Here is a 23,584-nt window from a genome sequence, read left to right on the forward strand (position 1 = left end):
AAGTTGGGGTAATTTTACAGTATGATACGATACGATACAGTACAGTATGATATAATACAATACATTATGATACGATACGATAAAAAATGATACTAGATACAATATGATATATGGCACAATACGATATGACACGACATGATATGATATATGACATGATATGATATATGATATGGTATGATGTGATATGATATAATACGATACATTATAACACAATAGGATACAATAATACATTACACTATAATATAATATAATATAATATAATATAATATAATATAATATAATATAATATAATATAATATAATATAATATAATATAATATAATTTAATATGATATATGATATGATATTATATAAGATAATGTGATATAATATAATATAATATAATATAATATGATGCAATAATATAATATAATATAATATAATATAATATAATATAATATAATATAATATAATATAATATAATATAATATAATATATTTTAATATAGTATAATATATTATAATATAATATAATATAATATAATATAATATAATATAATATAATATAATATAATATAATATAATATAATATAATAGAATAGAATATAATATAATATAAGACAATATAATATAATACAATATAAAATAATATAATATAATATGATATGATACGATATAATATAATATAATATGATATAATATAATATAATATAATATAATATAATATAATATAATATAATATAAAATAATATAATATAATATAATATAATATAATATAATATAATATAATATAATATAATATAATATATTGCAATACGATATAATATAATACAATACGATACAATATAATATAATATATTATAATATAAAATAAACTTTATTGAGAATGTAATGCTATACTATAATGAAATGACAATTTAATCTTGCTTCGTCTTGCTTCTTCTTCGAAAAGACCACTAAAACTCAAACTAATTTTTTGAGCAAACTGCAATTTTAGGGCACAAGGCAAGCTCAAACAAGCTAAACAAACACAAAATCCATTGGTTAACAGACACATGTCACCGATTTCCTCACCATGGCAAACAAATTAAGTGTCTGTCATCACACGTCCTACCAATTTGTAGCATATTACATTCTGATTAGGCACGGCCTGTGTTCAGCTAGTTCTCTTTTCATTTTTTCCCAGTGCAATGATACTTTTAGAGTCAACGCACACAGTTTTATTTTGAAATGGATTCCAAAAAATGTCTGAAATATGTCACAGTTTCTTCTGAGCAGATGATGGTCTCTTTGAAGTGCTTAACGAAGCCTCGAATGCCTTGTGAAAGCTTTTAGAAGTAGCAACAACAGTGTCTGATTGATGTTTTATTTGTCCTATATTTCTAGCGCAGATGAACACATCTAGAGAGAGAGAGATATTCACCAAATGAAACATTATTTTGGCAGACTTATTGTAGTCTAATAAAACCTTTTAATTAGACCTGTTTCATCAGACAACCTTCAAAATGATGAATCTACGTAGTTTGCACACGTTCAAAAATTCATATTGAGTCATTAATAGATTCCTCGACTTGGCTTCGGTGCTCTACTTGCAAATGGCATTTAACCTGGGAGAAACATTAAATGAGATTGTGATTATGAATTATGATTATTGCCAGCCATATGGCTGAAAACAAACCAAACAAATTAGCATATTAGTCAATAGGGCTTTTAAAAACAATAACTGCCTCATGGAAACCAAATTGGTGTAAATTAATAGAATATATTACTTTGATTTATGATCCTGACTGATTCCATATTGTCTGAAGAAGCTGTAAGTATGTGCATCATTTATGGTTTGAAGATGTGCAAGCATTTTTACATTAAATGCACATCATTAAAAAAGAAAACTGGGTTATTTTAACCCAACATTGGGTCAAATTTAGACAACCTCTAGGTTAATTTACATATATTTTTTGAATGCAATAATTAAGGCAGCTCTTGGGTTTTGACACAGGATTTGGTTAAAAACCAACCACATACGCATGCAAACACACATATACACTCATCGGCCACTTTATCAGGTACACCTTACTAGTATCAGGTTGGACCTACTTTTACCTTTAGAGCTGCCTTATAATTCTTCCTGGCATAGATTCAACAAGGTACTGGAAAAAAATTCCTTAGAAGTTTCCTCCATATTTCTCCATATTTACCTGATAGCATCACCAATTTGCTGCAGATTTGTCTCCCATTCCACCACATCCCAAAGTGGTCTATTGGCTTGAGATCTGGTGACTGTGGAGGCCATTTGAGTACAGTGAACTCATTGTCATGTTCAAGAAACCAGTCTGAGATGATTCGTAGTTCACAACTTGGCACGTTATACTTCTGGAAGTAGCCATCAGAAGACTGCGGTCATAAAATGATGGACATGGTCAGCAAAAATACTAAGGTAGGTTGTGTTCTTAGCTAAGAAGTGTTCTTAGCTGTTCTTAGCTAACAGAAGTGGCACCCGGTGTGGTCTTTTGCTGCTGTAGCCCATCTGCCTCCAGGTTGGACGTGTTGTGCGTTCAGAGATGCCATTTTGCATACTTAGTTTGTAACGAGTGGTTATTTGAGTTACTTTTGCCTTTTTGTCACTGCCACTCACTGGATATTTTCTCTTTTTCAGACCATTCTCTGTAAAGCCTAGAGATGGTTGTGCGTTAAAATCCCAGTAGATCAGTTTCTGAAATACTCAAACCAGCTTGTCTGTTACAACAACCATGTCACATTTAAAGTCACTTAAATCACTTTTCTTCCCCATTCTGATGCTCGGATTGAACTGCAGCAGATCGTCTTGACCATGTCTACATTCCTAAATGCATTGAGTTGCAGCCATGTGATTGGCTGATTAAAAATTTGCATTAACAAGTAGTAGGAAAGGTGTACCTAATAAAGTGGCCGATGAATGTATGTATTTATATACTGTTATACTCACGCTTTTAATTTTCCTCTCTGAAACAAAATGCCAACTTTTATCATCTAAATGTATAAAATCAAGTATTTCATTCATTAATATTCTGTTTCATTGTGAATTTAAGTTCAGTATAAAGTGAAATGTATTGTGTTTGTCCTCACGAACCACGTTACAACCTTGAAACAAACTGTTTCATTGAAGAAAAAAAAAAAAAACGCATCCAGACATTCACATTCACATACACACAAAGAATATCCTCCCACAATCCCAGCCTTTAAAGCTACTGGAGCCTTGGGGGAAATCGATCCAGTTTGAAAGAAGGAATAGATGAAAACACAAAAGAGAAGAGGAAACATCTGTGTCAAAGTGTGAGCCCCTGAACACATCAGGTCAAAGTGGGCCTTCAGACATCCATCTGCTTTCAGTCACAGACAGAAGCACAGACGCTCCGAGGAGAATCGTCCCATCAAGAGTATCAGGTGACGGAACAGTAGGCTAAAATAAATGACGTTTCTCCTGGTCTCCCCCTTTGGGAGGGCATTGAGGCGGACAGGGAAAGTGGTTACACCATATGTTTTCACTTTAGAAAGAACGATTGGTCAAATGCCAGCAGAAGACGTGGAAGAAGGTTCAGCCAGTTGGACGGGATGTTTTGCGAGACCGGCGTCCCGAAGAGAGCGAGGTGATGATTAGCGGTTTGTGAAGGTCTGATAACTTCTGTGCAACCTCAGCTGTCGGTGGAGACTCAGCTGATGACAGAAGAAGTTCAGCCTACAGGACTCATAGAAAGTCTGTCTGTGAAAAAGTGTAAGTAATTATTGCAAGGAAAGGCCTTATGGCAGTGAAGACAAGCCAAATAATGCTCTTATTCTGTTATTAATATCAAATAAAGCCTCCTGACTAGGCATGGGATGATAAAAGAAAGATATCAGAAGATGCCCTTTTAGGTTGTAAAGAAATCTGTGTTGTTGAAACTAATGAAGATAGCAGAAGTCAATGATTATATATAATTATTTAGCCTGGCATGTGCTGTTCCAAAATATTAGGTTTCATAGATGATACAAGTTTCTTAAAATAAAATATGTGTTCAATTGAGAAAAAAAAGACAATGGTGTTATTATAGCCAGACATTAAAAAGGAATATATTTTAGAGCAATAATCACAATACTGTGAAATGGTGATATTTTATCCAAGGTTATCATACCGTTCTTATACAAGTCCATGTCTACTACTGACACAAATGCAATCTAACACAAATATATATATATATATATATATATATATATATATATATATATATATATATATATATATATATATATATATATATATATATATATATATATATATATATATATATATATATATATTTTTTTTTTTTTTTTTTTTTTTTTTTTTCAAAGAGCTGAAAGACAGGTTAAGAAGCCTTAACCTGTGCCTTCAACTGTCTATTCAGATTGTGTAGCATTATTGGGAAGAATTGTACAGGTATTCGATAGAAGCAATGAAAGCACTGTTTCGCAATCAGCATCCAAATAATCTATAAACAGACACTTCAGGTGCTATTCCACTGCATGGAAAGGCACATATATGTTTGGTAAGGTTCACTTTTGGGGGGGTGGGAGGTAGTCACTTTATGTGTGATTCTAAGCAAGTTGTCTCATTATCAAAATGGGTGTAATATTTTGGGAAAATAATTGGGGTGGTGTCACTACCTGACTCACTAACTGAGAAGTCTGTTAAGTAGCAAAGTCTTAATATTTTTTTTTTTGTGATTCAAGCCATAATCTCGACAAGGAATATGATTTATTGCCCTCAGAGAGGAGGTATAGAGTTCCATTCTGTAAGTTAAATTAGACCCAATCCCAATCTATTCTGGTACCCCTACCCCATCCCCTTCCCCTTGGCCCTTAATCTGTGAAAAGAAAGGGCTTTAAAACTCACCCCTAAGAATTTGGACAGAACTACAGCACCTGCTTACGTCATCATATGTCATACCGATCTCTTGCTTCATATGAGATTAGACGATTGCGACTGCTGTAGTGATTCCAGTTGTTCTATTTTTTCGTATTTATCTTCAGGAAATCACAAAAGGTATTTATTATGTTTTCATAACAATCTACTGTGACAACAGGATCGTAACGGTACTGTGTATTTACAGTGGCCCTATTCATCAATGTAAACACGCAAAAACAACAAAAACATTGTAGCAGACACTGTAAAAAGTAAATTCCCAGCTACTAGACTTTTCTGACAGGGTATTCGAGTGTCATGGAGTGTCAGAATGTTGTGGGACTGCTATAAAGGAGTTATGATTATGGATTACAGATCGAAAAAATTTTCGGTTTTTATTTTAGCATTTTTTTTTAAAGCATGGCAGTAAAACAGTATAATTCCATGAAAAATCACTGTGCAAGTCATCAAAACATTAACTCAACAAGATTGTTGAACAACACAAATGTACTGAGATCCTGCTTTGGGCTTATTCGGAACTATGTTTAATGATATAGGAAAATTTGAAAACAGTCAATAAAAAAAAAATAGCTTCTAAACCGTTTAACTGAATAATTACCTATCTTTTCAGGAATCTGCTTTGGCTTTGTTTAGAGCTATGCTCAATGGAGCAGCAAAAATAGGAAAAGTAACAGAGAAATCTTCCTCTAAAACATATAGTACTCAGTGTTACCTTCCCATTTCGTTAACTGCTATATAAAAAGCCATATCGTTTGCAATTGTTCTTTTAAATGTCATCATGGCTAACCTAATGCCTTTGCATAAATTTCCAAAGAACGAAGTTCATTTAAGTTCATATGCGCAGCCAGTGAATTTATAATGCCGTTTGTAAAGTGCTCACAGCACACACACAACTATAAATTGAGAGTGTGTCTGCTAAGATGGGAAGCGGAGCAAGTCCCAGTCAGCTCTGGCAGCCTGTCTTCTATTTCCACCCCAGTTTTCTGATGCAATCCTGCCGCTCGCCTTATCCAAAGAGACACATGCCGTTCACTTGTCTCTAGTTTTTGCCCAGGGAGCCAAAGAAAAACTTTGCTCTTAAGTAAAGCTAAGATAAAAAGTTGACGTTCACCGTTTTTCCCACTCATCTGTAATATGACGTGGTTCTGATTGGTTTCCGAAAAGTGGCATCACTGGGCCAACCGCAGCACTGTCGAAACCCAAAAAACCAACGGGGCATTAGAAAAGTGGGTCTTTCCTTGTTTGAAGCTTGGATTGACACTTGCGTTAATGCTTGCTGGAATTCAGCGCACTGATAACTCAGCGTTGGTGATTAATAACTGTCACAGGCTCTCTAGAATGTTCTCATATACATTTGATACTGCTTTGCTCTTTAATCCGTCCCCTGAACACTCGTCCCTCATTCTCTTTCCTGCGTTCTGGGTTTCTGTAACGCTCTGATGTTTGCTGGCAGACGTACCCTCCCCTTCATGTTTCTGACTTTGTATCTACTACAGTCTTGCTATTCCACATCTGCATTTTTTCACACCTCGTCCTTCTCACTCGGGAACAGTGCTGCGGAAGATGCTTTAAAAACTCTGTGGCTTGTCAAGATACGAGACACTCAAAATGTAAAGTAGATCAATTACAGTCGATCTGCATTTTTGGAGATGTGGTTAAATAGACTGAGAGCTGTTTATGGAATGAGTGTATTATACTGTACAGTGCATTTGAAATACATATCACATAATCAGGCCATGAGAAATGATTTGCTTGGTTTGTCAACACAACCCTGTTTATAGTCGCTTCTTGATTGATTGCTGTCATAATATGCCATAAACAGTAGGCTACTTGGCTCAAAACATTCACATTTACCAGCACATGCTCATTCTGAAAACATACCCCCGTGTACATTTCTGGAGAGTGCAAATTAGGTAGCCAGAGATGCAGATGGCAGCATTTCATTTTTAAAATGAACGATATGGGTCGTGGAGTATGATGCTGCCGACGACTTCTTTTTCGCCAGTTTGTCCAGTAGCAAACCACATATTTCGGCAGACTTGAGACTCTGAGAGGAATTCGCCGCGGTGACAGGGTTCGAGTCTGGCAAAAAACGGTTGCAGAAAGCAGGTAATACAAAAAGCAAAAGTTAAAATAAAAAGTAAATAACAGGGTGAGAATGTGATAAGATCTAAAAATGTGGTAAAAATCAGGCAGCTGTAAGAGTTTTTCTTCTTCTGGATTGCTTTTGAAAACACTGTCGGCTGGGTGTAGGAAAGGGGGTGATCGGGTCAATATGCGTTTGAAAACACTATAGGTTGGGTTAAGGGAAGAGGGTGAGTGGGGGGATCAGTCGGTCAGTAAGTCAGTCAGTCAGGCAGTCTACAGCGGCCTCTGGTGGATTTACGCAAGAACAGCATGTTCGTTCATGCGAATTGTACACGCAAGTGACATTTGAAATCTAAAAAAAGCATACACAGCGACCTCTGATGGATTCATGAAAAAAAAAAAAGAAGTATATCCTGGGACAAATTTTGCACTCTCCAGGAATGTATACAGGGGTATAATAATAAGCCTGGATTGGCATTTACTGTATGTATACTGAATATTCACAGATAGACAGACATATACATAAATAGACTTAAATGTTGAGTTTTCACACATGAGAAATGAAGTTTACACAGCAGGTTGGAGTCAAACTTAAATAAATAAATAAATAAATAAATAAATAAGGAGGTGATAGTGAATGAAAAAGTTGTATTTTGATATCTAAATAATTTTTTTTTGAAAATGTCAAAACATGGTTAAAAAATATGTGACATCATCATGAAGTTTACAGATATATTCATATTAAATCACTGACAAACTCTGAGTTTTACTTTTAAAGTTGAAAAACAAACAAAAAGGTAAAATGAAAAAAAAAGTAATCTTATTAAAACAGATTGGTCACAAATGGCTTCCCCAAATTTGTTTGCTCTGCCTATTCTTTACTTATTAGGAGTTGCCACAGTGGAATGAACTGCCAACTATATCACCATATGGCTATGGGGTGAATGCCCAGCACTAAAACACATATATACTGTGCCAATTTGGTTTATTCAGTTCATTTACACTGCATGTCTTTGGACTGTGGGGGAAACCGAGCACCCAGGGTAAACCAATGCAAACATTGGGAGACTCCACAAAGAAATGCCAACTGGGCCAGTCAAGACTCGAACCAGTGGTCTTCTTGCTGTGAGGTGACAGTGCTAACCACTGGGCCACCATACCACCCTGTCCTGGATTAATCTACGAAAGGGGGAGTGGGGAAGGAGTAAGGGTGGATGGAGGGATTCTTCAAGGTGAAGATGTCTAAGGTAAGAAAATATGGTTATTTATGTGCATTCGATTTGTCTGGTTGGTAAATCATATGATAGATAATGAAGAATCAGCCATGGTCAATTATAAGATTTGAAATTAGTATCTAAAGTAAAATAAAGTAAATTAGAAAGAAAGAAAGAAAGAAAGAAAGAAAGAAAGAAAGAAAGAAAGAAAGAAAGAAAGAAAGAAAAATAAATTATTTTAGAATAATATTATACTGTATATATCTGTATAAATCACACACAAAAGGCCAGGGAAATACTGTAATAAATGGAGTCAATTGCCAAATTAACTACAAAGATAGTTGCCCAAAGCTATGGCATCTTTTTGATCACCCTAAGCATTCTGTATCCCTACACATGCAAACCAATGGCGGCCGCACCCAGTCCCTCCACAGACTCTTCGTCTGCCCATGGTTTGTGGTCAAGTAGCTTGACTATATATGGAGAAAGAAACTGCAAGCTTGAGCTCATGTCCCCTTGTAACGTCTCACCAAACGAAGCCTCAAAACCAAGCAAAGCTTAAAAGAGCTTGTAAAACCCACTTCCTTACACAAAAAAAATGTGGTTTACGATCCAAACAATGAGGGAAATTCTACTTTGGCCATCCATATAAATTACAGGAGAAAAAGGCATGCTGCTCTGTTCTATCTCTTGGTTTCATCTAGTAACCACCAATCAATGTCTTTTCAGGAATAATTTGGGTGTACTCATCTGGCAGAGTTCTGAAATGAGCAGAAAAAAAACTAATCAAAATTTAGCTGCAAGTGGGAATTAACAGTACTTTAAGGCCATTACGCACAGAAACATACACATTTTCATATTAATCCTTACCTACTCTAGCTATTATTTTTTCTAGAAAAATCTGAATCTTTTCATTAGTAGCACTTGATGTGAGTACTGACACTTTATAATGAAAAGCTTGATACATTGCATAAAAGCATCTGCTAAATGACTAAACCTAAAGCTAATTAGTGTTTTCTTTCCTGTTTTCCCTTAACCTATAAATTAGTGATGAAATATGCTTTGTTTTATTATTATTTGCTGTTTAAGGGCGTTGCGCCACCTACTGTACCTATATAGAGCAATTTCCAAAAACATTAGCAAGATTCTTAATGATATATGAATACATTCTATGTGCTCAACTAATTTCACCAATTTCCAAATGTTTGTTCATAGGGCTGCACGTCTATGACAAAAATGAAAATCGCAATGTTTATTTATTTATATTTTGCTTAAAATAGAGATCATGGTTCTCTCACAGTTCGGTAAATGTAAAAAAAAAAAAGGTTTACATGAGAGGGCTATTATTATTGTTATTTCTCCAACATATGATAAAAAAAAAAAAACAATAATAATATTAGGCCTATGTGTAGGTCTGCTGTTGGTTAAAATACAATATATTGTATAGACTTGAAATGGTGGACTTGAACAGGCTTTATTTGCACTGGTCATAATTGTACAGTGAAGTGATTACATCTATCCAGCTTTTCATAATTCAAAAGTTGAATTAACATGTTTGAGGCATATGCTTGCCTTTTTTACGGGTAAAATTAGACATTTGTCATTGTCAGATTCCCTCTTGCCTTATATTTAACATTATAATAGGCTAGTATAATCAACTGAAACTGTAAAACATTTATTCTCAACATAAAACAATCTGAAGACTTGTGTGTCCGCCTTTATGCTTCTCTCCTGAACTTAAAGTATAATGCTGAATTAAAATTGTGTGGGGTGTCAAATCGCGATCACGATTATTTTGTTATTAACTGTGCAGCCTTCCTTGTTTGTGTTCCTTATTACTAAAACAAAGATGAATAAATAAATAAATACAACTATTAAAGCTGTCCAAACAAAAATGTTCAACCTCTTTTGATAGCTGTTAATCTGTGCAGTCCAAATATTCCTATATAAGTCATACTGGATGTAATATTATGTGATATTAATACAATATTTTGGCATGTATGAAACGTGTAATTTGCCAGAATAAATCTCAAAAGCCACTTGCTAGCTCTGATTTAATAAATAAATACAATAAATAATTTAAATATATGTGTTCTCCTAGTGTGTCCTTTCCTGGGCTGGTCGGTTGTTGTTGATTCTGTGTCTGTCTAATCAAGTCAAACCAAACAGAGTCAAGACATTTTGTTGCGTTTGAGTCTTACCCTCACGGGGTTGTTTAATTAAATTTTTTTTTTAATTTAGTTATTTTTTTATAAAAATAGATTCCTTGGTTATTTGCATTTTGGTCCTTGCCTCATCCTTCCCAACCTCAGACCGACACTTTGGTGTTCTGACACAAACTTGCATCCTATATTTAGTTTTTCTTATACTTTTCAGTAGATCTAGTACCTTTAATTGCATCTACCCAATTGAAACAGATCCTTGAAAGTTTCAAGACTTACAGTTTGCCGAGTCTGATAACTTTTTGTAATTCAAACAATTACAAAAAAAGAATCCAGTGCTATCTGAACCCCTAAAAGAGATGTAGAGAAAGATTGCGAATGGGTTGGTTTACAGTCTTCTGCTACCTTAAAAACTTTTCGTCATGATGAATGGACTCATTTAGCTGTGCACCTGGTTGAGTTCTGGCGAGTGTTTGTGTGCATTTCCACCTCTTTATTTTCAGACCCGGGGCTACGATGAGCATGGGTGGGCTTAGCGTGAGCTTTAGGGTCATGGTGCGGTGCCACATCTGAAAGATTGGGCACAGGAGGAGGGACAGAACCAATCTCCTCCATATGGTTGGATTTAAGAGCTTGCAGGGTGGTTGTAAGCCTTTCTTCACCCTGCGAATCAACCTCAGCTGTGTTTTGTGAGGAGTTGTCCGGAGCAGCCACCTATGGAAAATCCTCTTTGTGGCTCGCTGCTGTAAATGAGACTGGGTTATGCGGTGCCACTGTTAAACCAGCATGACCAGAACTGACATACTTCAGTGACGTTACCGATTTAGCTTGCTTTTTAGTCCACCTGGGATTGCCCATGCAAGACAACACAAGCAAGAGCACTAACGGCCCACAGATTGTGATTACTCCCATAAAGACTTTATAACAACAACTGTTCTACGTCGTGGGCAGCTTGTAGCAATTACTAGCCCATCTACGCTGTTGATTCAAGCCAAAATGAGCCGACTACTGCAACTACTGTTTGTGCTGGATGCTCACAATGTGAACTGCATTAGGCTGTCATAATGCCTCCGACAGCTGGACCCAGAGAACAGGCTTTTATCTGTCTCCAATCTGAGTAATGGACTATCACCCTTTATCCCAGAATAGCACAGGTCTCTCAACAGATTGGCAAATCAGACTCATCTATTACTTGCTCTCTCTGCCCATCCTGAGCCTTGGAAGGGGGTACAAGAGTCATCTGGGTAACGGATTATTGCCTCGAAACAATCCGCCAGACTTTCTCATGGAATTTCAACAGGGCCTCAGGCATCATGTTACGATCATGGATCAGCGCTGACCTCATGGCTATGCATTTTGCCAATGCCATTCAATGAGAGTGGTTTATGCTATATGTACTGTATAAGCCAGAACTATTCCAGCTATGATTGCGGATTTTGAAGGATTTAGTTCATATTTTGAAAAAAATATTTATTGATCGATTCATTTATTTTCTTTTCAGCTTAGTCTCTTTATTCACCAGGGGTTGCCACAGCGGAATGAACCGCCAACTTATCCAGCATATGTTTTACACAGCAGATGCTCTTCCAGCTGCAACCCAGCACTGGAAAACACTCATACACTCTTGCATTCATACCTACACATACACTACGGCCAATTTAGCTTATTCAATTCACCTATAGCGCATGTATTTTGTCATATCAATTTGTCTACAAATAGGAACCTTAATAAAATTATGAAGTCCAAAATATTATTTCAGATGTTCATTTAAACAACAATGTAAAATAACAATATTTATAAATAAAATTTACAGCAATATTAACAATTCAAAAATCTATCAAGGAAGTCAAATTATTGATTGTTATTGATCACAAGCAAAATAAAAGTTTATTTTCCATAATATATGTACATCTAATACACTCTGGAAAAATTATATATTTTGGGTTGCCGTAATTATTAATAGCGATTAATCGTAACCTAATATGTGTGTATAGAGTATATTTTTGGCCCCGTTTACACTGCCAGTAAAATGTGACCCAACTCTGCGTTTTTGCTTATATGTCACACAGATCAGATCTGTTCTATGATCGTTTGAACATGAACAAAACGCACACGTTAGGATATTCAGAGATCGGTTTCAGGCCTCCTTCAGATGTGGAAAAAAGTGATATAAGTCGGATATGTGACGATGCGACTGCCATGTAAACAATCAGATCTGATTTATTGAGGCATTTCGTTTTGTATGTCACTAAACTTGTGACTATGTGGTACTTCTCTGTGGTTTAATGATGTAGAAGGAAGAGTGTGTGCAGACGCCGACGCGTTAAACAACAACAACAACAACAACAGAGGAAACATGGAGGAGGCAAGTGGTCAGTCGACACATTTTTTTTACAATTACTCTATAAAAAAAAGTTAGGTCATCATAACCCATTGTTGGGTTGAATAGACACACCCAACATTGATTTTTTTTTCTTTCCAATTCAATTTAAATTGCACTTACAGTATTAACCCAATGATTGTTTTATCCATATTTGACGCAATGCGAGTTATGACAACTCCTACATTAGTGTGTGTGTACATGAATACAAACATAAACTTATCCAGAACACAAATTTGATTTTATATTTAACATTTATTTACTATAGTTTGTATTATATGCTTATATTATATCTCATATATGGCAGCACGGTGGCTCAGTGGTTAGCACTGTTGCCTCACAGCAAGAAAGTCCCTGTTTAAGTGTTGCATTAAGGGTGCTCTGGTTTCCCCCACAGTCCAAAGACCTGCACAAGAGGTGAATTGGATGAAATAAAATAGGCCATGTATGAGTGTATGAGTGTTTGGATGCAAGAGTGTATGGGTGTATCCCAGTGGGTGTTTCTACTCTGAAAACTGGACTGGCATAGCTTCAATTTACTAGAACTTCTTTTGCTTTGCCTGCAGTTCCCGGATGTGATGTCGAATTCTAACAGTCGAATTTGAGCCACTGAATTTATGGAAGCGAATATTTGAACTGAAATAATATGAACTGAAAATTGCCCTTTGAATATTATACATCGTATTTTTAAAGGGTATTGAATATTTTGTAAGTGAAACCTAGAAATTGAATATGAATTATTGAATTTACAAGTACAAAAATGTGTTTGAAATATGCTTAGTTGAAATATTCAAAGCTTAAATAAACAGCTGTGTCAAATTTTAGGACCTAAAAATATAAACCCTGCAATTCAAGTTGTTAAAATGCAAAAACTTGTTAATACAATGTATTATTTTTTTTCAGTTTGTGCTATTCAACAACCTTCTTAATTCAATACTTTTGGCATTGATTTTGTTCCATAAAGATTTGCAACAAAAAAAGTGGCATTTAGCAAATGTCAATCATTTAAATAATTCTAACAGACCTTGTTACGGTCCCTAACTTAAATAAGACTCGTGACTAAAAGACAACGTAACATAATAAACAACGGCCAAAGTTCTCCAGCTAAATTATTTATTAATATAAGAATAACCAACAAAACAATCCAAATTGACAAGAGAAGGGGAGCCCAACAACATAATAAAGAACAACCAAACAAACCTAAAGCAGGTTGGAGCTCCCCACTCCAAACAAATATCAAAAGGAAAGCATAAAGGAGAACACAACAATAAAGCCGTCAATGACTGTGGTGACGTGGAGGAATGAGGGGCCGTAGAAGTCAGCTTCCGTTCGATTTAAAGGCCTGACGCCACCAGATTAACCAATAGAAAACTGAAAAGGAAAAAGGACAAACAAAATCAATTGAAAGTAATTATTAATGGCAGGAGTGAACGCCACACGCAACACCTCCACCCCCAAAATGGTGACTGGTAAACAAAACAAAAATACAATAAACACCACCCATCACCATATGGTAATACGTGACATCGCATCGGCCAGCACATTATTTTTACCGGCAACATGTTTCATGTCCAAGTTAAAGGCTTGGACAAACAAAGCCCATCTCATTAAGCGTTGGTTAGAATTACGCATTCTATGAATAAAGATGAGAGGGTTGTGATCAGTGTAGACTGTTATTGGATAAGATGAAGATCCAATATAAACCTCAAAATTGTTAAGGGCCAAAACCAGCGCCAGAGCTTCTTTTTCGATTGTGGAGTATGCTTTTTGATGTTTCTGGAATTTTTTTGAAAAGTAGCACACTGGGTGCTCAACTCCATCAAGCCCATCCTGCAAAAGCACAGCGCCTGCCCCTACATCGCTAGCATCAACAGCCAATTTGAATGTACGGTCGTACACTGGAGCCGCCAAGACGGGTGCATGCATTAAAAGGTGTTTAAGTGACTTAAAAGAATGTTGACATTCCGGTGACCATTTAAAAACCGACTTCGGACTTAATAGGTCGGTGAGAGGAGAAACTACTGTCGAAAAGTTTTTACAAAAATTACGGTAATATCCCGCCATTCCCAGAAAGCGCTGTAATTCGCGACGTGTGGAAGGGACTGGAAATGACGTGATAGCCTCAATCTTGGCGTGTACTGGTTTTACCATGCCACTGCCCACAATCTTACCCAAGTAGACTACCGTTGCTTTTGCAAAATCACATTTGGCCAAATTAACTGTTAAATTGGCATCAGTCAGTTTCTCAAAAACCTGTGTCAACTGATGGATGTGTTCTTGCCACGTTGTTGAATGAACAACGATGTCATCTAGATACACCTCACATCCTGGCACTCCCCCCAACACGCAGTTAACTAACCGCTGAAATGTCGCGGGCGCATTGCGTACCCCAAAAGGCATTACTGTATACTGTAAGAAGGCATCAGGTGTAACAAATGCCGAGATTTCCTTTGCACGTTGAGTTAATGGCACCTGCCAAAATCCTTTAAGAAGGTCTAACTTTGTCACAAACACAGCCGACCCCACACGGTCAACACAGTCTTCCATACGAGGAAGAGGGTGACAGTCAGGTTTTGTGACACTGTTAACCCTTCTAAAGTCTGTGCAGAAACGTTCAGATCCATCAGACTTCATAGCCAAAAGACAGGGCGAGCTCCATGAGCTAATACTAGGTTCTGCAATACCATGCACCAACATATAATTGACTTGATTTTGTAGACGCTGACGTTTCACAGGGTTGACGCGGTATGGATGTTGTTTAATCGCAGCATTAGCACCAACATCGATGTCATGCTGCAGCACATGAGTCTGAGATGGAACATCTGAAAACAGGGAAACATGACACTTAATTAATTTAAATATGTCTGTTCTCTGTAAATCAGAAAGATGCAAAAAACAAGAGTCAAGATTAGCAAGCATCTCAGAATTTTTTAAACATCCTTGAACTGTAGCCACAGATGGACTCTCAATGTCGCCGCCAGCTTCAAGATCAGACAGCGACTCAGAGTTCTCAATGACACTGTCAGCACCCGATGACAACCCGGAAAATGATTGTACCTGTAACACACTTGAGACAGTTGAACACTCAGTGTTAGGCATAGATTGAGCTGTTTTTATTTTTTTAGAGCTGTGAGGAATCATTTGCCCACGATCATAATAAGGTTTGATCATGTTGATGTGACAGAGTCTGCTACGACGAACACGGTCGGGGGTAGCAACCACATAATCCCTATAACTTACCCTTTTTTCAATGACATAAGGTCCACTATACCTCGCTTGAAGGCTACAGCCAGGAATCGGTAAAAATACCAAAACTTTGTCCCCCGGCTTAAACTGTCTGTCCACACTGTTCTTATCAAACCAGTTTTTCATCCTGGATTGAGCAACTGCTAAATTCTGTTTAGCCAGTTCACATGCACGATGTAGCTTGTGCCGAAAAGAGCTAACATAATCCAGTATATTTTTTTGTTCCGATTCATTCAACCAATTGTCTCGCAGCAATTTCAAAGGGCCACGGATATTATGTGCAAACACCAAGTCTGCTGGGCTGAAGCCAGTAGATTCTTGCACCACTTCTCGAGCTGCAAACAAAAGCAAGTGCACACCCTCATCCCAATCCTTTTCAAACTCCAGGCAATATGCACGAAGCATTGATTTAAGGGTCTGATGAAATCTCTCCAATGTGCCCTGACTTTCAGGATGGTAAGCACTTGAAAAGTTATGGGATATTTTCAGCTGATTGGTGACCTGTTTAAAAACACGAGACATAAAATTTGTTCCCTGGTCCGTTTGAATTACCTTGGGAAGCCCAAACAGTGAGAAGAACTTGGTCAGTGCTTTTACTACTGACGTGGCTGTAATTTTGCGCATGGATATGGCCTCAGGAAAACGTGTTGAAGCGCACATAATGGTCAACAAAAATTTACTGCCAGATTTGGTACGAGGCAATGGGCCTACACAGTCCACCACGACATGATCAAACGGCGAGTCTACAGCTGGAATAGGATATAAAGGGTAAGGTGGAATCGGTGGATTTGACTTTCCAGCTATTTGACAAGTATGACATGTTCTACAATGCCACTTCACATCCCGTTTTAGACCTGGCCAAAAAAAATTACGCAAAATACGATCATAGGTTTTGGTGACACCCAAATGACCAGCTAAGGGGTTGTCATGAGCTAAACTGAGTATTTCACCTCGAAGCTTTTTTGGAACAACAATTTGTGTTACAGTGCTCCAATCATCATGCACAGAAGCAGAAGATGGCGTCCACTTGCGCATTAAAATGTTATTTTTGACAAAATAACCAGACACATTGTCGATAAGCTTCTCTTCAGGGACAGCCAATTCATACAGAGAAACGAGCGAATCATCACTCCTTTGTTCAGAAATTAGATGTTCTTTTGACATACGAACCCCACTAAAGCTCTCAGACAGCTCAGAACGTTCTAGCACATTGTCAGCTGATGAGTTTTCACATTTTCCATCCAACTCTGTAAAATCAGAGACTAAAGATGGAGAACTCAGAACAGGGCCACTATCAGAGTCTACTTTAGGTTCTCTGTCAAGATCTATCATAAAACTATCCTCCAAGCCATCAGAGTCTATCAAGTTAGCTTTAGCCATTGACCGAGTGACAGCACATACAGGAAACACTGTTGGATACTTCACCTGCAGTTCATCTGGGCCTTCAGACAAAAAGGGCACAGCAGTTACTTCAGGACTCACTAAGATTTTGCCCCCAGCAAGATCATTCCCCAAGAGAAAATCCACTCCTTTTATTGGAAAAGCTGTGCATGCTGCAACTGCTACTGGACCAGACACCAGATCCGACTCAAGCTGGACAGAATGCATTGGCAGGTTAACAAGTTTCATTCCAAATCCCTGAACAATCTCATTGCAGTTTAACGAAGTTTTATCAGAAAGAGGCAACACACTTTGTAGAATGATAGATCTAGAAGCGGCAGTATCACGCAAGATGGTTACAGGAACTTTTACATCACTGTCTGACAAGAAAACAACTCCCTTCATTATAAATGGTGAGTAAATCTCCAAATCAACACACCCAGACTGAAAAAGGTTTGATGTTGAGACTTTTTCTACCAGTGCCACAGTTTTAGGCTTCTTTTTATTCAACAAAAAACAGCTGTTGATTAAATGACCACGTTTTTTGCAATAAGCACATACTGGCCTTGGCCTAGCTGCATCTTTAGCACTGTGCTCAGTGTGAAAGTGCGTGACAGGACTACGCTGCAACGGAGAGAAAGATGGCTTTTCAAAGTTCTCTCTGTGAGTCAGAACATATTCATCGGCTAATACCGCAGCATCTAGTACATTAGTGACTTTCTGTTCATTCAAGTATGTTGCAATTTTGTCCGGTAGACAATTTTTAAATTCCTCTATTAGAATTAGATCACGAAGCTGTTCTAAATTTTTCACTTCTTGTGCAGAACACCAACGATCAAAAAGTACAGTTTTTTCACGACCAAATTCGACATAAGTTTGGCTTTCAGCTTTTTTATAACGCCTAAACTTTTGCCTATAGGCCTCGGGTACTAATTCGTAAGACCTTAAAACAGCAGATTTCACCTGATCATATTTTAAGCTTAATTCAGGTGAAAGAGAAGCATATGCCTCCTGGGCTTTTCCTGTGAATACACATTGCAAAAGAAGAGTCCATACCTCTTTAGGCCATTTCAATGTCGTAGCCACTCGTTCGAAAAGTACAAAATATTTGTCCACATCTCTCTCTGAAAAAGGAGGAATTAAACGAATGCATTTATTAATGTCAAAGTCGATTTCCGGATCAAAATCCCTTGACTGCCTAGACAAACGAGCAGATTCACGTCTTCCAATTTCCTGTATCTCAAATTTACGCAGCTCAAATTCATGCTTTAGCTCTTTTTCCTTGAGCTCCAATCGCCGTATTTCTACTTGCAACTCAAGTCTACGCAATTCAGAGTCAGGCTGCACATCAGCATGTGAAGTGACAGCACTAACAGGAGGAAGGATACTCATTTCACATAAGGCTGTATGCAATTCATTTTTAATTTTCTGTTTTTTCTCTTGTTTAGAGAGTGGTACTTCAAAGTGAGCAGCAATAGAGAACAGATTACTTTTAGTACACTGTTCAAGTTTCTCTATGCTCGGATGAGCAACAAATTCCTCTAAACTAAACTCCATAATAAGATTGAAAAACACGCAGTCAAAATATTAATAATAAATATACAAAAAAATCAAATCTGCGTCAAATCTTATTCATCCAACAGCAAAATACAAACTTCCGCAAATTAACTATATAACAAAATAGAAGGATAATGCAAAGGAAAGTGAAGTGACAACAAACGTTACAAAGTATACCAAATGCGAGCAAATACACCCCTCTATCTGCGCCTGCCTAACGGAACTTCACCTGTCTAACTCACCTAGTCTTCACGCAGTTCAGCGGCGGGTTATTATGCACTAAAAACCAGCAGGATTGTGAGACAATCTATAATAGACGACCCCACAAAATCCTACGGACGTGCTCCCGAGATATCTGCGTTAACAGATAACACTAACCGCCTCTTTGCGACACTACAAAAACAAAAAACAGACGAAGTCCAAAGGACAACGCCTCTTCAACCTAACAGGGGAGTAAAGGCCGCTATGCAATTAACAGTATACAAAAACACTTCACTTACCTGCATTTCCAGCAAGCTTTGCCATGCAACCGCGTTGATAAAGCAAAACAAACACGATGTTCACACACACATGCACACGCTCCGGTGTGACACGCTACGCGGGATTCCCTATGACGCGAAATTACGTCATGAGGAATTCCCCATGAGAGCCAAACATTATAGTCTAACGATCTATCGTTCAGTAAAGTCAAACAAGTTTGGTATCAAAAAGAGAACAAAGTGAAACGACTTAAAGAGAAGCGGACGAGCCCCCAATTATGTTACAGTCCCTAAATTAAATAAGACTCGTGACTAAAAGACAACGTAACATAATAAACAACGGCCAAAGTTCTCCAGCTAAATTATTTATTAATATAAGAATAACCAACAAAACAATCCAAATTGACAAGAGATGGGGAGCCCAACAACATAATAAAGAACAACCAAACAAACCTAAAGCAGGTTGGAGCTCCCCACTCCAAACAAATATCAAAAGGAAAGCATAAAGGAGAACACAACAATAAAGCCGTCAATGACTGTGGTGACGTGGAGGAATGAGGGGCCGTAGAAGTCAGCTTCCGTTCGATTTAAAGGCCTGACGCCACCAGATTAACCAATAGAAAACTGAAAAGGAAAAAGGACAAACAAAATCAATTGAAAGTAATTATTAATGGCAGGAGTGAACGCCACACGCAACAGACCTAAAAAAGGAAACGTTTAGTATGATTCACCATCAGACATTTTTCAAAAATGTTCCTTTTTATTAGTGTATGTAAACTTCTGGTATTAACTGTATATACACATAATAAATACACCAGATACACATTAACAGTATTTTGGTTGTGATTAATCATGATCAATCGTTTGACAGTACTAAACTCTACAAAAATCTCTGCATTAACCTTGATCACAAGTGAATACAACATAGCATTTGACAACTCTTGAGTTCTGACGCAAAACCGTAAAAGGAACTGGCTCTGCAAATCAAGATCGACAGGCGAAAATGAAAACCCACTATTGGTGGTCGACTGAATCTGACAAGACGTAGAGAGAAAAGAGCTCAGAACAACTCATCCCCCCCAAGGCTACTCAATCAAAAGGGCCGCGTTAAAAAATTAATAAGACATTTCAAAAGGAGCGAAAAGGGCACGGGTGAAAACAGCTCGGTGTGAATCAATCCATGATGTGCTCTATTTAGGCCTTTCAAAAAACCACAGGCTATTGAGTTGTACATATTCCGCAAGTCTTAAATGTCTTTTTTTTTTTTCAACCAACGCATGGCCCCGTAGAGAGTAGGCAAGAAAGGGAAGTAGCATGGCTCTTCTCGCCCTCGTGAGAAGAGTCTTGACAAGCCTACTCTTCTGTTTGATTTAGTTGTTCAATAAAAATCTTCTTGATGAGCTGCAGGGATCAATAGGGCCACTCCACCCCCTGATCGAGTGTTTTAAACCCTCACACAAACCATGACAATCGTCCTCTCAACCAATAACCACAAACTTCTGTAATCACTTGAAGCTTCGAGATCTGCTCGGCTTCACAAAGCGTGACGTTGACCTAATGCACACTGTTGGATGTTCAAGTGTCATTGATGCCTGGAGAGAACTTAACAAGGAATGCGTTGAGAATATCTTTAACACTCTGGCATTGTTTTAAAGCAACTGAATCTGATTTTTAGGTGAAGCATCAGTCATACTTCTATGTGACACAATAACACTTGAGATGAGAGAAAGCTTGCGGTACTATGTGCAAATTATCACTTATGAAATCAAGTGAGTAGAACTATAATTACACAGGGTTTGTTATATTCAGACGTCTTAAGAAACAACATGTCCTTGTTTTAAGTGTTCAGTAATAATAATAATGTCTGGTACGTAGTTTATCATATAAAACACAGACAAGAGAGCAACTGTAATTATATACAATGAGTAGCATTGCATTGGTTTTTATTGTTGTTTGTTTCAGCTGCAAGTGTACTGTAAATGAGGAATAATACAGTGGAAAATCACTGAAAAGTGCTTCCTCAAAGCGCAGCATACTGTAAATAGCACAAAAACAACATTACTTCATGCTGTCATCTGCTATAAAATGTGTTGAGAGACTTGTATTTAACAAAGAGCATTTCTTCAACAATGGAACTTTCAGAATTCTGAACATTCATAGAAGACTGTACTGAACTGACATTGTCATGTTTACATTTGAAGTTTCTATTAGGATTTTACACATTAATGTCTGTCATAATATCTTAAGAAGTCATTACCCTAAAAATACAAAATGTTTTGTAATAGGCTATAACTGTGTACAAGTTATTAAACTGTGTCCCAAAAAAAGCCTCATATAATATTTCACTTTGTCCAGCAATCGAGATTACAGTGAACTTGAACATTTCGTCACCTCGGAATTACAAGGCTCCATCTGCGTTCTGGATGACTTTGAGACATTGAGCTTTAAAGTTTTTGCATTCCATATAGCAAACAGTATGTGTGTAACATTTGATTAAAATGTAAACAACTTGTATGATGTAAATAAGTTGTCATTTAATGTGTGAATATCTCAATTTTGACAAAAAATGTCAGATTGAACCTAAGCTGATGATTTGTCTGAAGTAAAAATATTGCTTTGGAAATTTACATGTCAAGTTATATTTTTGAAATCAAAATTAGTTCGCAGAAAGCAATACATGAATGCAAACTCTGAGGCAGGGGTTGAAGGCTTAACTAGGTTAACTAGATTAACTATTCAGGTTATGGTAATTAGGCAATTTATTGTATAACGATCAAAAACATGTATAGTTTAAAGGGGCTAATAGTTTTGTCCCTAACATGGTGCTTAAAAATTAAAAATCTACCCAAAATAAAACAAATAAAACTTTCTCCAAAAGAAAAAATATTATCAGACATACTGTGAAAATGTGTAACAGTGTCATTTGGAAAATATTTTAAAAAGAAAAAAAAATCAAAAGGGAGCTAATAATTGTGACTTTAACTGTATATATATATATATATTTTATCTTTTCCTATATTTTTAATACAAGTTTTATAAAGTTTTTTAAATAAATATTTTATTGTACTGTAATACACTTTGGATCAACAACTGTTGTGTAAAAGTATGCTCTAAAAATAAAGTTTGTCTTGCACTGCCTTGCCAGGGTCACGATCCAGTACCGGATTGTGAAAAAGTTGCTACCGAGCCAGAAGATTGCAAAATTACTCTGTACGTAATCTTAGTTATTGAGATGCATCTCAGCCTGATCTCACAAGGAAACGTAACTGTTTTACGGTTTGTTAGGTTAATATATACACACATACATACAGACAGACAGACATACAGACAGACAGACAGACAGACAGACAGACAGACAGACAGACAGACAGACAGACAGACAGACAGACAGACAGACAGACAGACAGACAGACAGACAGACAGACAAACATACAGATAGATAGATAGATAGATAGATAGATAGATAGATAGATAGATAGATAGATAGATAGATAGATAGATAGATAGATAGATAGATAGATAGATAGATAGATAGATAGATTGATAGATAGATTGATAGATAGATAACATATTGGAGATCCTTGATCTAAGGTAGTGGGGAAAAGCTGTATTTGTTTCAAAACAATTAGACTGCTATGAACATTTAAAGTAGAAATACTATTTTGTGTTTCGTAATTTATAAACTAACAATATAAGAATGAACTATATTCATGCATTTGTGATGTCAGGGTACTGTGGTTACATGGGTTTTATTTTAACATTGTTATTAAATTACAACATTAAAAAGAAAATGACTACCTCTGTAGTTCTACTGCAAAGCAACAAAGTGCCTTTTCTGTTTACTCTCCCTCTCTCTCATTTCTTTCATATATCAAGGATGAGTTTATCTTTCCCACCTCCAATATTTCTCCTACTTTTACCCTCTCTAGTTAATAATCCTAGGATATAGATCACAGTTTTAGCGTGTGTGTGTGTATCTCTCTGCAGAGAGGTGCAGAGAGCATCTTTACAGCCTGAAGGATGACAGGACTCATAAAAGCAGATTCACACAGGAATTTAACAAGTCAATAGTGTTCATTAAAATTAATGAATAGCAAAGCTTTGGCACCAGATGCCAGCTTCTCAAAGTCCTCTGCGGTCACAGAACGCGACTCAACCATCCATGGTTTTCCCCTAAAGCAAGGAC

The 23,584-nt window shown here is 36.8% G+C and overlaps 2 protein-coding genes across 5 annotated transcripts in view; both read right to left on the reverse strand.

Annotated features, from left to right (window-relative positions):
- Window positions 1–23,584, reverse strand: part of sdk2b (sidekick cell adhesion molecule 2b) — a 628,575-nt gene that overhangs the window by 522,159 nt on the left and 82,832 nt on the right. The gene's annotated exons all lie outside the window — the stretch shown is intronic.
- The window catches only part of LOC147841460 (uncharacterized), a 74,400-nt gene continuing 61,267 nt past the window's right edge, over window positions 10,452–23,584 (reverse strand). Inside the window, exon 3 of the mRNA XM_087276696.1 lies at window positions 10,452–20,175. Within this exon, the coding sequence (XP_087132822.1) occupies window positions 14,240–18,919 (4,680 nt within the window). The 5' untranslated portion in view covers window positions 18,920–20,175 and the 3' untranslated portion in view covers window positions 10,452–14,239. The remainder of the gene's footprint in view (window positions 20,176–23,584) is intronic.

This window comes from Danio rerio, chromosome 12, assembly GCF_052040795.2.
Source record: "Danio rerio strain M-AB ecotype USA chromosome 12, GRCz13ab, whole genome shotgun sequence".
NCBI classification, from domain to species: Eukaryota; Metazoa; Chordata; class Actinopteri; order Cypriniformes; family Danionidae; genus Danio; species Danio rerio.